The sequence below is a fragment of the Terrapene carolina genome, unplaced genomic scaffold (assembly GCF_002925995.2).
Source record: "Terrapene carolina triunguis isolate 2854851 unplaced genomic scaffold, T_m_triunguis-2.0 Scaffold97, whole genome shotgun sequence".
Classification (NCBI taxonomy): domain Eukaryota; kingdom Metazoa; phylum Chordata; order Testudines; family Emydidae; genus Terrapene; species Terrapene triunguis.
Window position 1 is genome coordinate 1,576,769 of NW_020664448.1, and position 13,503 is coordinate 1,590,271.

Here is a 13,503-nt window from a genome sequence, read left to right on the forward strand (position 1 = left end):
TGTACTGGGGGGTTGGGTGTATTGGGGATCAGGGTATAGTGGGTGTGAGGTGGCACTGGCAGTACTGGTGGCATTGGCTGTGTTGGGGCTGGGTGGGCTGTGAGCAGGTGGGGCGCTAGGTGTCTTGGGCGGTGGGGTGGTACTGGCTGTATTGGGGTAGGACCATAAGCTGTGCATGGGTTGGTGTATTGGGATGTGGGGGTTTGGTGTGGCAGTGCCACAGGCTGTATTGGGGTGGGTGGCTGGGTGTATTGGGAGCGAGGAGTTGGGGGTTTGTGTGTAGAGGTTGGGGTGTGTGAGGATATGTGTTTATCTGTATTGGAGGGTTAGGGTAGGGCTTGGTTTGTATTGGGGTGGAGGTGTATCAAATAGGATTGAGAGCTTATTCGCCTTGCTGGTTGTGTGGCTGCATGTTTGGGGTATGGGGGGATTTGGGATTGTCTGTACTGGGGTGAAGAAGGGGCTAAGGTTAGGAAATGGTCTCTATTGAGGTGATAGAGTATGGTCGGATTGTGTAAATGAGGGTTGTTGGAGTGCGGGAGTTATGTTTTGATGGTTGTATGGAGAGGGGGTTGTTTGGGTTGATGTTGGAGATTGGGGTTGGAATAGTTTACAATGGGACGATGATGATTGTGTTGGTGTGGAGGGTTGGAGTTATATAGATTGGGGTTGAGAGGGTTATTCTGTGAGTAGAAGAAATTTTGGGGATTAGTGTATGGAGTGGGATAGAGAGAGTTAATTGTGTTGTAGGGAATGGTTTGTGGGTGCCTGTGTGGAGGGAGTTGCCTATGGGTGAGGGTTATTGGGAGCGGGTGCCTGTGTTGTGTAAACAAAAGACTGCTGTTTGTCCATCTCTTGTCATTCTCTGGGCTCCCTGGCTGCGGGGGGAATCCAGCTGCAGGGGACTGCTTGGTCTCCTCCTAATGTCTCTGCCTCTGTTGTTGTGAGGATAGACTCTGCTTCCTTTGAAGGATTCTTATTTATGTTTCATGGGATTTTAGTTTGCATTTGGCATTTCATTTATATTGCATGTGTGCTTTGCCTCTTGTATTTTTCACATGGAATTTTATTTTTACTATGTAGGGTTCAACATTTGTATTGTTTTAAAAAACCTAAACCCCTTTTCTACTTAATCAGAGCATAGGGTTTGTATGTTTTGCTGTATCTTGAAAGGAGCTGAGGTGAGAAACTTGTCTTGCTGTAGTGCTGGGATTGGGGGTTCTTGTTGCTGGGGGATTATTTTGGGTGTTGAGGTTTTGGGGGGAGCTGTTGCTAGCAGATGAGATCTGGAGGATTGTTTTGCTTTGAGAGAAAGGGGAGGTTTATGGCAGATCCTTTCCTTCACCTCCTCCCTGTCTTTCTCTCTTCCCCTCCCCCATAGCAGAAACTGTTATTTTCTTTCATGCATGCATCACGTTTTTAGATGCATGGATACTGTTTCTGTTTAAGGCTGCTACATAGATGCATCTTGATCAATGAACGTGTTAAATGCCAAGATCTCTTGTTTTAAAAATCCCCATGTTTCTGTGGCCAAGTCAGTCCTTTTCTGGGGTTAATGTTTATCACAACAATCCCTCCTCCACCCCCTGCCATGCTGCCAACTATCACTCTGGTTCCCAGGCTATTGAAATCTTAATTCCATAAGGTTCAAAACATACAGAAGGTATATTTTATACTGATGATAAAAAAAGGCACAACCTTTCTGAAGTCATACTGTTAAGGAGGGTGACTTTTGATCTGATGTGCTGGCAACCACATGACTGCATTTAAAGGCATGTTCATGAAACCATTGTAGGAGTGTTTAATCAATACACGTTTCATGAATGTGTAAATTGTTTTTATTAAGTGTTAAATCAGCGGCAGATTATTTCTTTGCCCCAACTCCCTTATTTGTTTCAAGCTGAACCTCTTTTGTTGTAGACAGGTTTATCCTCAGAGGTTTGGAAGAAGAAAACATGCATATTTGTTGTTAACAAGCAGAGCACAGCTCTGATGTATGAAATGCAGACACTACAGGGTTAAATCCAAACAATATATGGTAAAATCAGTCTTTGGTTAAGTAGATGCATTGGGTTATGTTAGCCAAGCAAAACAGGTTTACACATACTGAAAATGTTTAATTTGCATATTCTGATGGACAGATCATAAAGTTAGATAAAGGAAATCAAATATTTTTTCCCACTGAAATGTCAGCTAGACCCTACTTAAAATATATGATCTGTCTTTTTTGTAGGTAAAAGTTACACAAGAGCTAAAAAATATTCAAATTGAGCAGATGACAAAACTTCAGGCCAAGCATCAGGGAGAATGTGATCTACTTGAAGATATGAGGTAAGGTTACAGCAAATGCTACCAAATTCCTGTAAGATCTCCTTTTGGAAGAACATTGGGTTACAAAACTCCGGGAACTGACGATGGAATTTCCTCTTGGATTTCCTGCTTTTAGGCTGTTAAAGTTTTGTCACAGCTGGAAATTATAACTGGGACTAACACAATGCAAATAGTTTTTTCTTCTCTTCAATGGGGCAAGTGTACAAATGTGTCATGAACAAATCCAGAAAGTATTGGTCTGTTCAGCACTATTTTTCTTTGGGATAGACTCACAGTTCAAGTGATGTCTGTAGTGTTAAAAACATTTAAAAAAATACTTTTATGAAATTATTGATGATTTATAGTTAGCCATAGGAAGTTTTAAAGAGCATTCACTACATGAATTTAATTTTTTGTGCAGAAAACATGAGTAAAAGTATTTGCACTAGTACTTATAAAGGACTTTTGTTACATAACCTTGCACATTGAGATCAATAGAAAAGTTCTACATGTTTCATACGGTAGTTTCATTATTTGTCTTTAAATAATGTGAATGTTTGTCTTTAACATTTATGTATGTTATGATCAATGTAGGACTAATGGGCACCTGGAATTATGTGGAGAATGAACCACTAACCCTGTTTAGAAACTGTCAATTTCTACAATGGGCATGCTGTGAAATATTCAAATGTCATCAATATACCTATTGCTTTCCTTCTTTTTGGCACCTTGTGCTTCACTCAGTGACTGAAAATCCAGTAAGATTACTTATCAGTAGAGAGCAAGTGACATGCCAGCTCAAAGATTTAACTTCACAAGAGATTAGAATACAGTGACGTTCTTACAGTTTCAGTCTCTCTCCTTACATCCCATGTCAATAAAACTTGTCATATCCAGAAATGCATGCACTTTCCATCTTTGTCTGAACCCTGCTCTCTTTCATGGGTAGTGAAACAAGCTTCAGTATCTTACAAGTAGTAGCTATACATTATTTGCAAAGTAAATACAGGTTAATGAGTAGCAGATTGGTATGTGAGAACTTTTTTCCTTAGATAGGAACTTCATTTTATTATATCTGCACCTGAAAGTGCTGCTTTAGTTCTGGTTCTGTCAGCATTTCCTTTCTAGACCCTTATTTTCAGGGGTTTATAGTTTAGGCATTTATACTTGTTTTCTGCTGAAACATGGCATAAAAATCTTATTGTCTCTGGCTACATAAAAGTTACAAGAGAGCAGGTGAAAGTTTGGATTAAAATGTTTTCTTGAATCAATATAATTTTTAAAATGTTAGTGTTACAAATTAAGAATCTGAATTAAGAGTCTGGTCACTGAGTAGACATACTAGAGCCTTTCCATCAGTCTTGTTGCAAGCATTTGCTATGTATTATACATTTTGTCTGTAAAAAACTGTTTTTCAAAAGAACGCTCTTTACCACTTAAGTACAATAGTATTAAAAAGAAAAATATTTTAAAGCTATTTTTTCCGTTCTTTACTCTTGTGGTTTGCGTGCGAGAATAGGAAGGAAGCTCCTATAGAGGGTACACCTGCCATTCTGTGACTTGACTAATTTTCTGTCTATGTAAGACTTAAATAGGTGGCTTTCCTATAGTATGAAAGTGTGGACTCTGTGTTGAGAGTCTCAGTTGACAGTACAGTGTCTTACTGGAATACATGTGTGAAAACAAACAAATGCCACAGTTTTTTAAACAGCAAGTTAGTACTTGGTCCTGTCACTTATTGAGGTTTGGGTTCAATTTTTGATCAGATTTGATGGTAAAAAACTTTGTGCATTTGATTCAGCATAATCTCTTAATGGCATTTGGCTGAGTGACATTACCACCACACAGCTTTTACAGTCTTTGCAGAAGAAGAGCTGGTATTAGAATAGCAGGGATGATGTATGTTTGAGATGAATTTAAGCATGGTGAATAACGCACAGTGACTGATGCCTAGCTTTTGTGAAGGTTATCAGTGTATGTCCTTCATGAATTTGTCACTCTCCTTCTATCAAATGTCAGGGTTGGGAGCTGGCACTTGAGCTCTTGCAAGTCAAGGTGTAAAATTTGTTGCTGACTCTTATTGTGTGCTTCGGGCCCTCCTTAAATTTAGCCACCTTTCCCTTTCCCCTTATTTTTGACCTCTTCCTCAGAACATTCATTTGCAGCAACATCCTCTATTCTTGTTTTGTGTTTCTTGAGCATTAAAATTACCAGTTTTCCAAGAGTACCATTAAATGTCTTTGTGTCTCTTTTCAAATATAAGGCAGTTGAGTGTGCTTTTATAGGGACAATGCCTTTTCTGCAGCTTGTGCCATGTATTTGTAATTTCTCATTTGGAGATGTCATTAAAAATAGTAATTGAAACTACAGAACTTCAATAGCAAGTGCAAACTATTCAATTCTTCTATTCAAGTGACACCATCATAGGGCCTAATCACATCAGCCATACCATCAGGGGCTCGTTCACCTGCACATCTACCAATGTGATATATGCCATCATGTGCCAGCAATGCCCCTCTGCCATGTACATTGGCCAAACCGGACAGTCTCTACGCAAAAGAATTAATGGACACAAATCTGACATCAGGAATCATAATACTCAAAAACCAGTGGGAGAACACTTTAACCTGTCTGGCCATTCTATGACAGACCTGCGGGTGGCTATCTTAAAACAGAAAAACTTCAAAAACAGACTCCAACGAGAGACTGCTGAGCTGGAATTGATATGCAAACTAGACACAATCAACTCAGGGCTAAATAGGGATTGGGAATGGCTGAGCCATTACAAAAATTGAATCTATCTCCCCTTGGAAGTATTCTCACACTTGCTTCTTATCAAACTGTCTGTACTTGGCTACCTTGATTATCACTTCAAAAGTTTTTTTTCTCTTACTTAATTGGCCTCTCAGAGTTGGTAAGACAACTCCCACCTGTTCATGCTCTCTGTATGTGTGTATATATATCTCCTTGATATGTTTCACTCAATATGCATCCGAAGAAGTGGGTTGTAGCCCACGAAAGCTTATGCTCTAATAAATTTGTTAGTCTCTAAGGTGCCACAAGTACTCCTGTTCTTTTTGCGGATACAGACTAACACGGCTGCTACTCTGAAACCTTCAATTCTTTTGTTATGGCTAGGCTTGGAGAATTCATTTTTTAAATAATTTGGACAGATATCACCAGTGTTTATTTTAAATCATTTAAAATTATTTGATTTACAATTTCACAATTGCCGGAAATTATGGGGCAGAGTCAGACTATTTAATGACAGTAGACATTAAGATTCAAAAAGTTAAAGCTTTATAATGATTAAACCACAAATTGTCAACATTTCATTTCAAAATATACAAAAATATTTTTAAACTCCCAAGTTCTAAAGCAGCATTTTTTTTCTTTCTTTGCCTATCTGTAAATTTCAGTTGTTATGGATGGAAATATTTTTTCCTTGGTTTTTGTGTATGTATGTGTATGGTGAAATTGACACCAATACAACCTAATCCTTCCAAGCCTATTAAAGGTATACAAACAGTCCTGTAGTTAGTCAAATAGAAATTGGGAGGCAGAGGCAACGTGAAATGGTGGGCAAAGGATGTGAGGTCAAGGGGTCTTCCTCCACAACAGTTTAAAATGTTAAATGCAAGTTCCTGTCTAAAAGATTTTAAAACATTTCAAAACAAATGTGTGTGGACTGGGCGGACCCCGCAGGGGAAGATGGCTGCCTAAACCTTGAACTGCTGCTCAGCCCCCCTAAAATCTGCTAACATCTGCTAAACTACGGCACAGTTTTTGTCTCTGTGTGGTTCATCCTGCCTTTAACATCTTAGTAGCAGATGGATCTCATTTTGAACCCCCCTTCCTCCTGGGACTCCCCACAAATCACAAAGAAGCAGAGGCTCTCTGACAGCCCTGTACAGTGCAGCATGGCACCACTCTCAGAGGAGGACTTGATAGGCCTGTCTTAGATCTATAAAATGCTAAAGCAGGTATCAGAAGAACAGATCCTGCTTAGAAAAATATCAGAGGATATTTCTGAAATTAAAGCCACAGCTGCAGCACAATAGGTCAGTTTGCAAGGGCTATCCTCCAGGATTAGGGAGGGCTCTATTAGGATCACTGTAGATCAGCACCTTGAATGGGCTCTTGCAATGTGCGTTAACTACTTATGCTAAACAATCTGTTACACTTTGCATTCAGCTGACACTCTGACTACCTTTCCCAGACCTGTAGAAGAGCTCTGTGCAGCCTTTCACCAACGGAAGTTGGTCCACTAAAAGCCCACCTTGTCTCTCTAATAGACAAGCAACAAAGTCTGATCCAAAATCTACAAGATAGAGTGAATGATTTGGAGAGCTGGGCCAGAAGAAATAATTTGAGAGTGGTTGTGTTCCCTGAGGATGGGGAAGAAGAGGGAAGTCTAGTAGAATTTTTGTCTAAAATCTTAGTTGGGATCCTTCCTTACATTCTGATAGAGAGTAGGACAGAGCGAGCGCCCACTGCCTCCTAGCCACCAAACCCTGGGCATTTATATTAACATTCCTAAAATACAGTGTGAAAGAATCCATCTTTAAAAGAGCCTGAGAAAAAGGAAAGGGAGCTGGAATGGGCATAAAATAAAGATTTTTTTTTCCCACTGCAGCTGGGACGTAGTTAAAAAAAGAGCCCTGTTCACTATGACAAGGAAGCTGGTGAAGGAGAAAGGCCTGATCTAATTTTATAGCCTTTCCGGTTATTTTTAAGGTCGTGGCCAGCTCGTTAGCTTCTCCAAACTGGGAGAAGCAGCAAACTGCATTGCCTTGGTATAATAAAACATATTAACCATATGTTGCCTTGGGATTTACCTTTGCTATTCAGCAGTTGTTGCCAGTAAAGGGAGAAACACTCACCTCAGCTCTGCATCCCTATATGTGCCATCTTGCCCGTATGTATAGCAAGGAGGAACCATCAGACTAAAATCGCTCCGATTTTTCCCCAGCAGATCCCCAAGTAGTATCTGTCTTGTATGATCCTAACCTTTCATGCAAAGATATGTGTATTTTAGCTCAGAAACCTTTTTAAAATGTGCTCAAGATGTTCACCCTTCTCTCTTTCCCCCCCTCTCTCCCCCGCTTTTGTAATGTAGAGGGTTGGGGAATATTCATTTCTTTTGAGTTCAACATGGGACAAAGAGGATATGTTCGTTTGAGCTGCCCCCCAACCTGATTTTTTTTTCTCCCACTCTGACTTGAGAGCATTGCTGTCTCACATCTTAGCCTACCTGTCCTATAAGAAAAGACAATCTCCTAGATACCCTTCATCCTGGACTCCTCACCCTAGCCATACCCCTGTGTCTCAGTGGGCATGACATAAGATGCATTTTGGGTTATTTCCCCCCATGAGTACCTGTGGCTAATTTGCTTGCATGTATTTCTGGGGACATAAAAGGAATTGCTTCCCCATTACATACCTGTGAAAATTATGGCTGCCCTAGGTGACATGAAATTGGATCAGACCCTGGGCAGCTGCAGTATGGCTTTCCAGATGAATTTTTTGTCTAGTTCAAAGACACCCTGGCTCCCACATTGGTTGAGGTATTTACTGAGGCTTTTGATGGAGGCACTCTGCACTCATTAGTGAATGAAGCTCTAATCTCAGTCATGCTTAAGCCTGACAGATGCCCCAGAATGTGCTAGCTATCAACCAATATCCTTAATCAACTTTGATATTAAAGTATTGTCTAAAATCCTAGCTGGGCGATTAGAAAAAATAATGAGCACAATACATCTGGACCAGGTGGGTTTTATACAAAAGAGACATGGGTCAGACAACACTCATTGGTTTATCAGTGTGCCATCCTACTACCAAAACCCCTTGAAACCATTGGCTATTTTGTCACTGAATGCAGAAAAAACCTTCATCAGAGTTAATTGGAGGTAATTTGTTCCTCATTCTACAAAAAAATTCAGTTTTTGTCCATTTTTCGTGTCTTGGATTAGACTTTTGTACTGCAGTCCTAGCTCCCATGTTGTACCCAATAACTACAGCTCCACTTTTTCAATCTTCACCATGGTTATAGACAGGGCTTTCCCCTGTCCATACCATCTGTTTGATTTTTCCTTAGAGCTACCACCTATACAAATTAGAGTATACCATGGATCCAGGGTCTAAAAATAGTATCCTAAGAAATGAAAATACGTTTATATAATTTTATATATCATCAGCCCCCTTCAGCCCATCCACAATATATTTTGAACTATTGAATTCTTTGGGAAGATCTCGGCATACAAAATTCATTTGCACAGGTCAGAGGCTCTCAGTATCTCTTGAAGGGTGCGTAATGTCACCCTCTTAGATAATACCTTTCGCTGGCAGTAAGTGTAAATCGGGTAGTTGGGAGTCCTCTTTCCTAGAAATATATATAAAAAAGTAAAAATTAATTTAAATAGTTTTATCACACAGATGGCTTTGGATTTACATAGCTGGCAGGCCCTTCCTCTATCCCTTAGGGGCAGAGTTAATATATTAAAGATGAATGTCCTCCAGAGAATTCTATTTGTCCTTAATTCCTTGCAAGTTTATATTCCCTGGCTTCTGTTTTCCCCCCTCCCCAGAATTAACATTTTTAAAACTTTCTTGTGGGGTATGGGCAACGATCCCAGATTATCCTTTTAAAAATGCAGTTGCCTATGAAGTCAGGTGACTTTGGTTTATCCAACTTTAGGCTTGACTATATTTCCTCAATCTTGAGCTAAGTGATACAATGGCTAGCACCCCCAACACTCAGGCCCTCCAGCCTGTCTGTACATGGAGAAAGCAGTTGTAGTCCCTGCCACTAGAATCTGTTCTAAATAAATAGTAAGGCTATATTATAAATTATTTCCTAGAATAACTTGTCAATTGCCACTGGGAATAAGAAATTATGTTCTGTTAAATTACCAGCATATAGGATTCACCAAAACCACAGGGCGCTAAATGCACTTGTGTATTGCATAGAAGCTTAGAAATGTCAGGCTGGAAGGGACCTTGAGAGGTCACCTAGTCCAACTCCTTACATTGAGGCAGGACCAAGTATACCTAGACCATCTCTGACAGGTATTTGTCTAACCCGTTCTTACAAACCTCCAATGACAGGAATTCCACAATCTCCTTTGGAAGTCTATTCCAGTAGTTAACTATTCCAGGGGTCGGCAACCTTTCAGAAGTGGTGTGCCGAGTCTTCATTTATTCACTCTAATTTAAGGTTTCGCGTGCCGGTAATATATTTTAACGTTTTTAGAAGGTCTCTTTTTATAAGTCTATAATATATAACTAAACTATTGTTGTATGTAAAGTAAATAAGGTTTTAAAAATGTTTAAGAAGCTTCATTTAAAATTAAATTAAAATGCAGAGCCCCCCGGACCGGTGGCAGGGACTTGGGCAGTGTGAGTGCCACTGAAAATCAGCTCGTGTGCCACTTTTGGCATGCGTGCCATAGGTTGCCTACCCCTGAACTATTCTTATAGGTAGTTTTTCCTAATATGTAACCTAAATCTCCTTTGCTGCAGATTAAGCAAATTACTTTTTGTCCTACCTTCTATGGACATGGAGAAAAATAGATCTCTGTCTTCTTTATAATAGCCCTTAACATATTTGAAGACTGTTATCAGGTTCCCCTTCAGTCTTCTTTTCTAATATTAAACATGCCCAGTTTTTTTAACCTTTCCTCATAAGTTAGGTTTTCTAAACCTTTTACCATTTTTGTTGCTCTCCTGGGCTCCCTCTGGTTTATCGACATGTTTCCTCAAGTGTGGTGCCCAGAACTGGACACGGTACCCCACCTGAGGCCTTACCGGTGCTGAATAGAGTGGAACAGTTACCTCCCAGGTCTACTATCTGTTCTTATCAGTTTAATCATGTTTATTATGCTAGTGCCTACAGACCAACCAGAAATGGGGTTCCATTGTGCCAGACACTGTACAAATGGAGCAGACAGTCCCTGCGCCAAAGAGCTTACAATCTAAATAGATAAGACAGATGCAGGCTGGGGGGAAAGAGATATAGCAAATAGCAGAATGAACAATGTGATGACAGCATATGTCATTCTAGTTCTAGAGAAGGAATTGTTTGGGGGTTTTCTGGCTGGGGGCTGGGTACAAGGAAAGGGAGTAGCTGCAGTCATACGGTAGTGATGCTGCCCTGTAGTGACAGGACTAAGTATGACTGAACATTACAGATCTCAAGAAGATGAATTTGCATTTATGAATGCATAGTTATATCTGTAGATGTCTGGTTGCCACTGATATTAACATGGCATTTTATGTATTGAATTGTGTTCTGCTTAATGAAGTTGCGTATAACCTTTTACTGTGAATACACTTCACACTCTCCAGGGAACTCAGCTACACTTCTGTAATCTCTCGGATTGTTGGTAGCTGTGTGATAAGGTTTTGGCAACTGGGGCTGAGGGTTAAAGCTACTGAAGTAGAAACAAAGTACTAATTGCAGCTTCATGTATATTTTAAACATAGAGTATCTAATACAGTAGTTACAACTCAGATCATCTAAAATATTCTAATGTTAGGAAAATCCAGTCGTATAACATACTGTGTTGCAAAACAGAATCTGAGAAAAACATAGGTTTTGAAAAAGCTGCAAGAGGGCTAAACCTTCTAAACAGAGGCAAGTGCTGTGGGGCCCACTATTCAGAGGCAACATGATGGTAACAAGTCCAGTGTTTACCAGCCCCCAGTTGTTGGGAAGATGGATGGTGCTGGGATTCCCGCTAGGATGATGTTCCTGAATCCTATATGAGGCTCCATCTTTTGCTTTAGTCTCTGGCTTTTAGGAGTTGATACATTCCTGGAATGACTCCTGGAAAGGAGAAGCAGTTCTTTACCTCTATACACACACACACTACTGCCCAGAGCCTCCTGGCAAGGAGGAGGGGTTGTCTTTGCTACTCTACTGCTCCTCAAAATTCCTGAGTGCTGCAGCAGAGAGGCTGTATCTCCACTACTTTACTCCATCTCCAGGGTTGTCCTCTCTGGTGAATAGCTTTGTTGCTTGCCTCTGCTCCTCATAGCTTTTTCCAAGCAGCAGCAGAGTGAAATTGACAAGATTCATGTTAGTTTCACTGTGCCCATAGGTTCCAAATAGTATCAGTTTTCACTATCTTGCTGCTTGGGGAAGTGAGCAACAGCAGAGAACTGGAGCTCTCTGACCGCAGACTTGGGAAAACAGTTTTGCTTCATTTTGCTTGTAGCTCACCATGAGGTGAGAAGATTTATCTTTCTTAATCTGGAAGCTTAGATTCTTTAGCTGTTGATGGCATTTCTTTCCTCACAAGAGAAATTCCTTTTCACTAGTGATGAGTGTGTTGATATTTTTCAAGCCGTGCCAAAATCATTCAGTAGATGCAGCATCGTTCATTTGGTGTTCTAACATCAAAACACACATCCCCCAGAACCTTTCTTAGAAGGCAGTGTTATTGCTTCTGAATATTCTTCTGCCTAAAGTGCTGCAGAATTTGTGGTCTAGGTATGTTATCTATAATTAGACAGTCATTTAATAACATACATTCTTGAAGGAATTAAAGCCTGGTGATGTTTGCACTGGAACTGTTTGAAGGAGGACTGGAATACACTGAAATAATTTTGCCTACCAGGCACGGAAATCTAAGTTTGCAGCCTGCAAAAAAAAAAAAAAAAAAAAAAAAAAAAAAAAAAAAAAAAAAAAAAAAGCTTCAATATAAACATAGCAACAGTGTAGTCATTCAAGCCAATCTTGGCACAGTGAAATGAGCCACAGTCCTTTTAAAATTCTTGTTCTAACCTGGTATAAAGCAGTAATGGATTCCCTGCTTTAATTCCGGTAGGTATCATTATAACTTTGACTAGTGACAAAGTTCTAGTTAATTCTGGAGTGCATTTTTTTTTTTTTTTTTGTGATCTGAAGTGGAAACAATAGTAAAATACAGTTACGTTTATAGGAGGAAAAAAATAAAATGTATTCTTTTATTTGGATGTGATCTTTGGTTTTTATAAGAAAGCTTTATTTAAATTTAATTCTAGTACACAGTGTAAATGGGGTTAGCTTAATGACATTTATTTCCCTAACAGCTTGCAGGAAAGCTCAATATTTTTCCATTAGTAGTTAGTGAGCAAGACACTTTTCGTCTGCTGTTGTGTTGAGCAATGACTAAAAATGACTCAGACTACTAAAGACTGATAATGTTTTGCTATTGGTTATATTTTCAGTCTTGACTAGAAATTACTTCTCTTTAAAAAATTATTGTCCATTCCTTAAGTCATTGATTCTCTTTGGGATTTAACCTTTATAAGAGTTATAGTAAGACAAATTCTCCTTTTTTCCTAAAATATTATGTTACTAGTTTCCTGGAACTCTGACTTAGTTTTGTTCTTCATCCAGTGCAGTTGTGCAGAGCCTTCATTATTACAGTATCCACAATAATAATGTGAAGTGCCCTCAAGTGAGCATATTTGTTTATTTTGATTTGTGAAAGCTGCTTTGAAGCATTTAATATGGTTTCGGTGCCAGTTACATGAATTAGGATACATAGTACAAATAATGATACAATGCAGAGAAGTATACTTCCTTTTCCCACCACCAATTAAAGGACTTGGTCCTGTAAGATGCAAGCACTCTTTCAAAGTACTGAATATCCTCAGCTCCCACTAGTTTCATTGGGAGTTGAAGGTGTTCACCACCCTTCCTTTTCACTATCCTTATTATGGGCTCAATCTGGAATTGCACACATGTTTATTAAGGGAATGAATGAAGGCTGGTTTGATTTCCTGTTTTGGTAGAGATTCTGGTTTGTTTTCCATTTTTTGGATCCTAAGCTGGCAGTGCTCTCAGCTCTTTGCACTTTGTCTACACTAAGGAAATTTTCTAAACAATTCCTGCTGTTGCTTGGGAGACTTAATGTAATTGTTTTTAAACAATGTGTCTACCCTGTTCAGAGCAAGTCTAATTGACATGGTGCTGAAAACGGCTGCTGGAGTTGGAGAGCTGTCAACATTAGAAACAGTGGGAATTTTTTCATACAAATTCCATAGTGTAGATTATGCTACAGGGTTAGAGAAGAGAGACTTTTCTGCACCAGGAAATTACCTGTAAAATGTGTGACGGTAGCTGGAGCATCTGAAGTGGTGCTGCAAATAGTTAAATGATCAATGTAGACAGGACAAGTATGTATTTAGTAGAGTTTCGAGAAA

At 39.5% G+C, this 13,503-nt stretch overlaps 1 protein-coding gene across 2 annotated transcripts in view; it reads left to right on the forward strand.

Annotated features, from left to right (window-relative positions):
• The window catches only part of FCHSD2 (FCH and double SH3 domains 2), a 238,053-nt gene that overhangs the window by 152 nt on the left and 224,398 nt on the right, over positions 1-13,503 (forward strand). The window contains exons 1-2 of one of the 2 annotated variants that reach the window (XM_026651593.1): positions 1,121-1,181; positions 2,234-2,331. In XM_026651593.1, the coding sequence (XP_026507378.1) occupies positions 1,152-1,181; positions 2,234-2,331 (128 nt within the window). In that variant the 5' untranslated portion in view covers positions 1,121-1,151. Of the gene's footprint in view, positions 1-1,120; positions 1,182-2,233; positions 2,332-13,503 lie in introns of those variants that run through there. The other variant, XM_026651594.2, reaches the window with a different exon arrangement.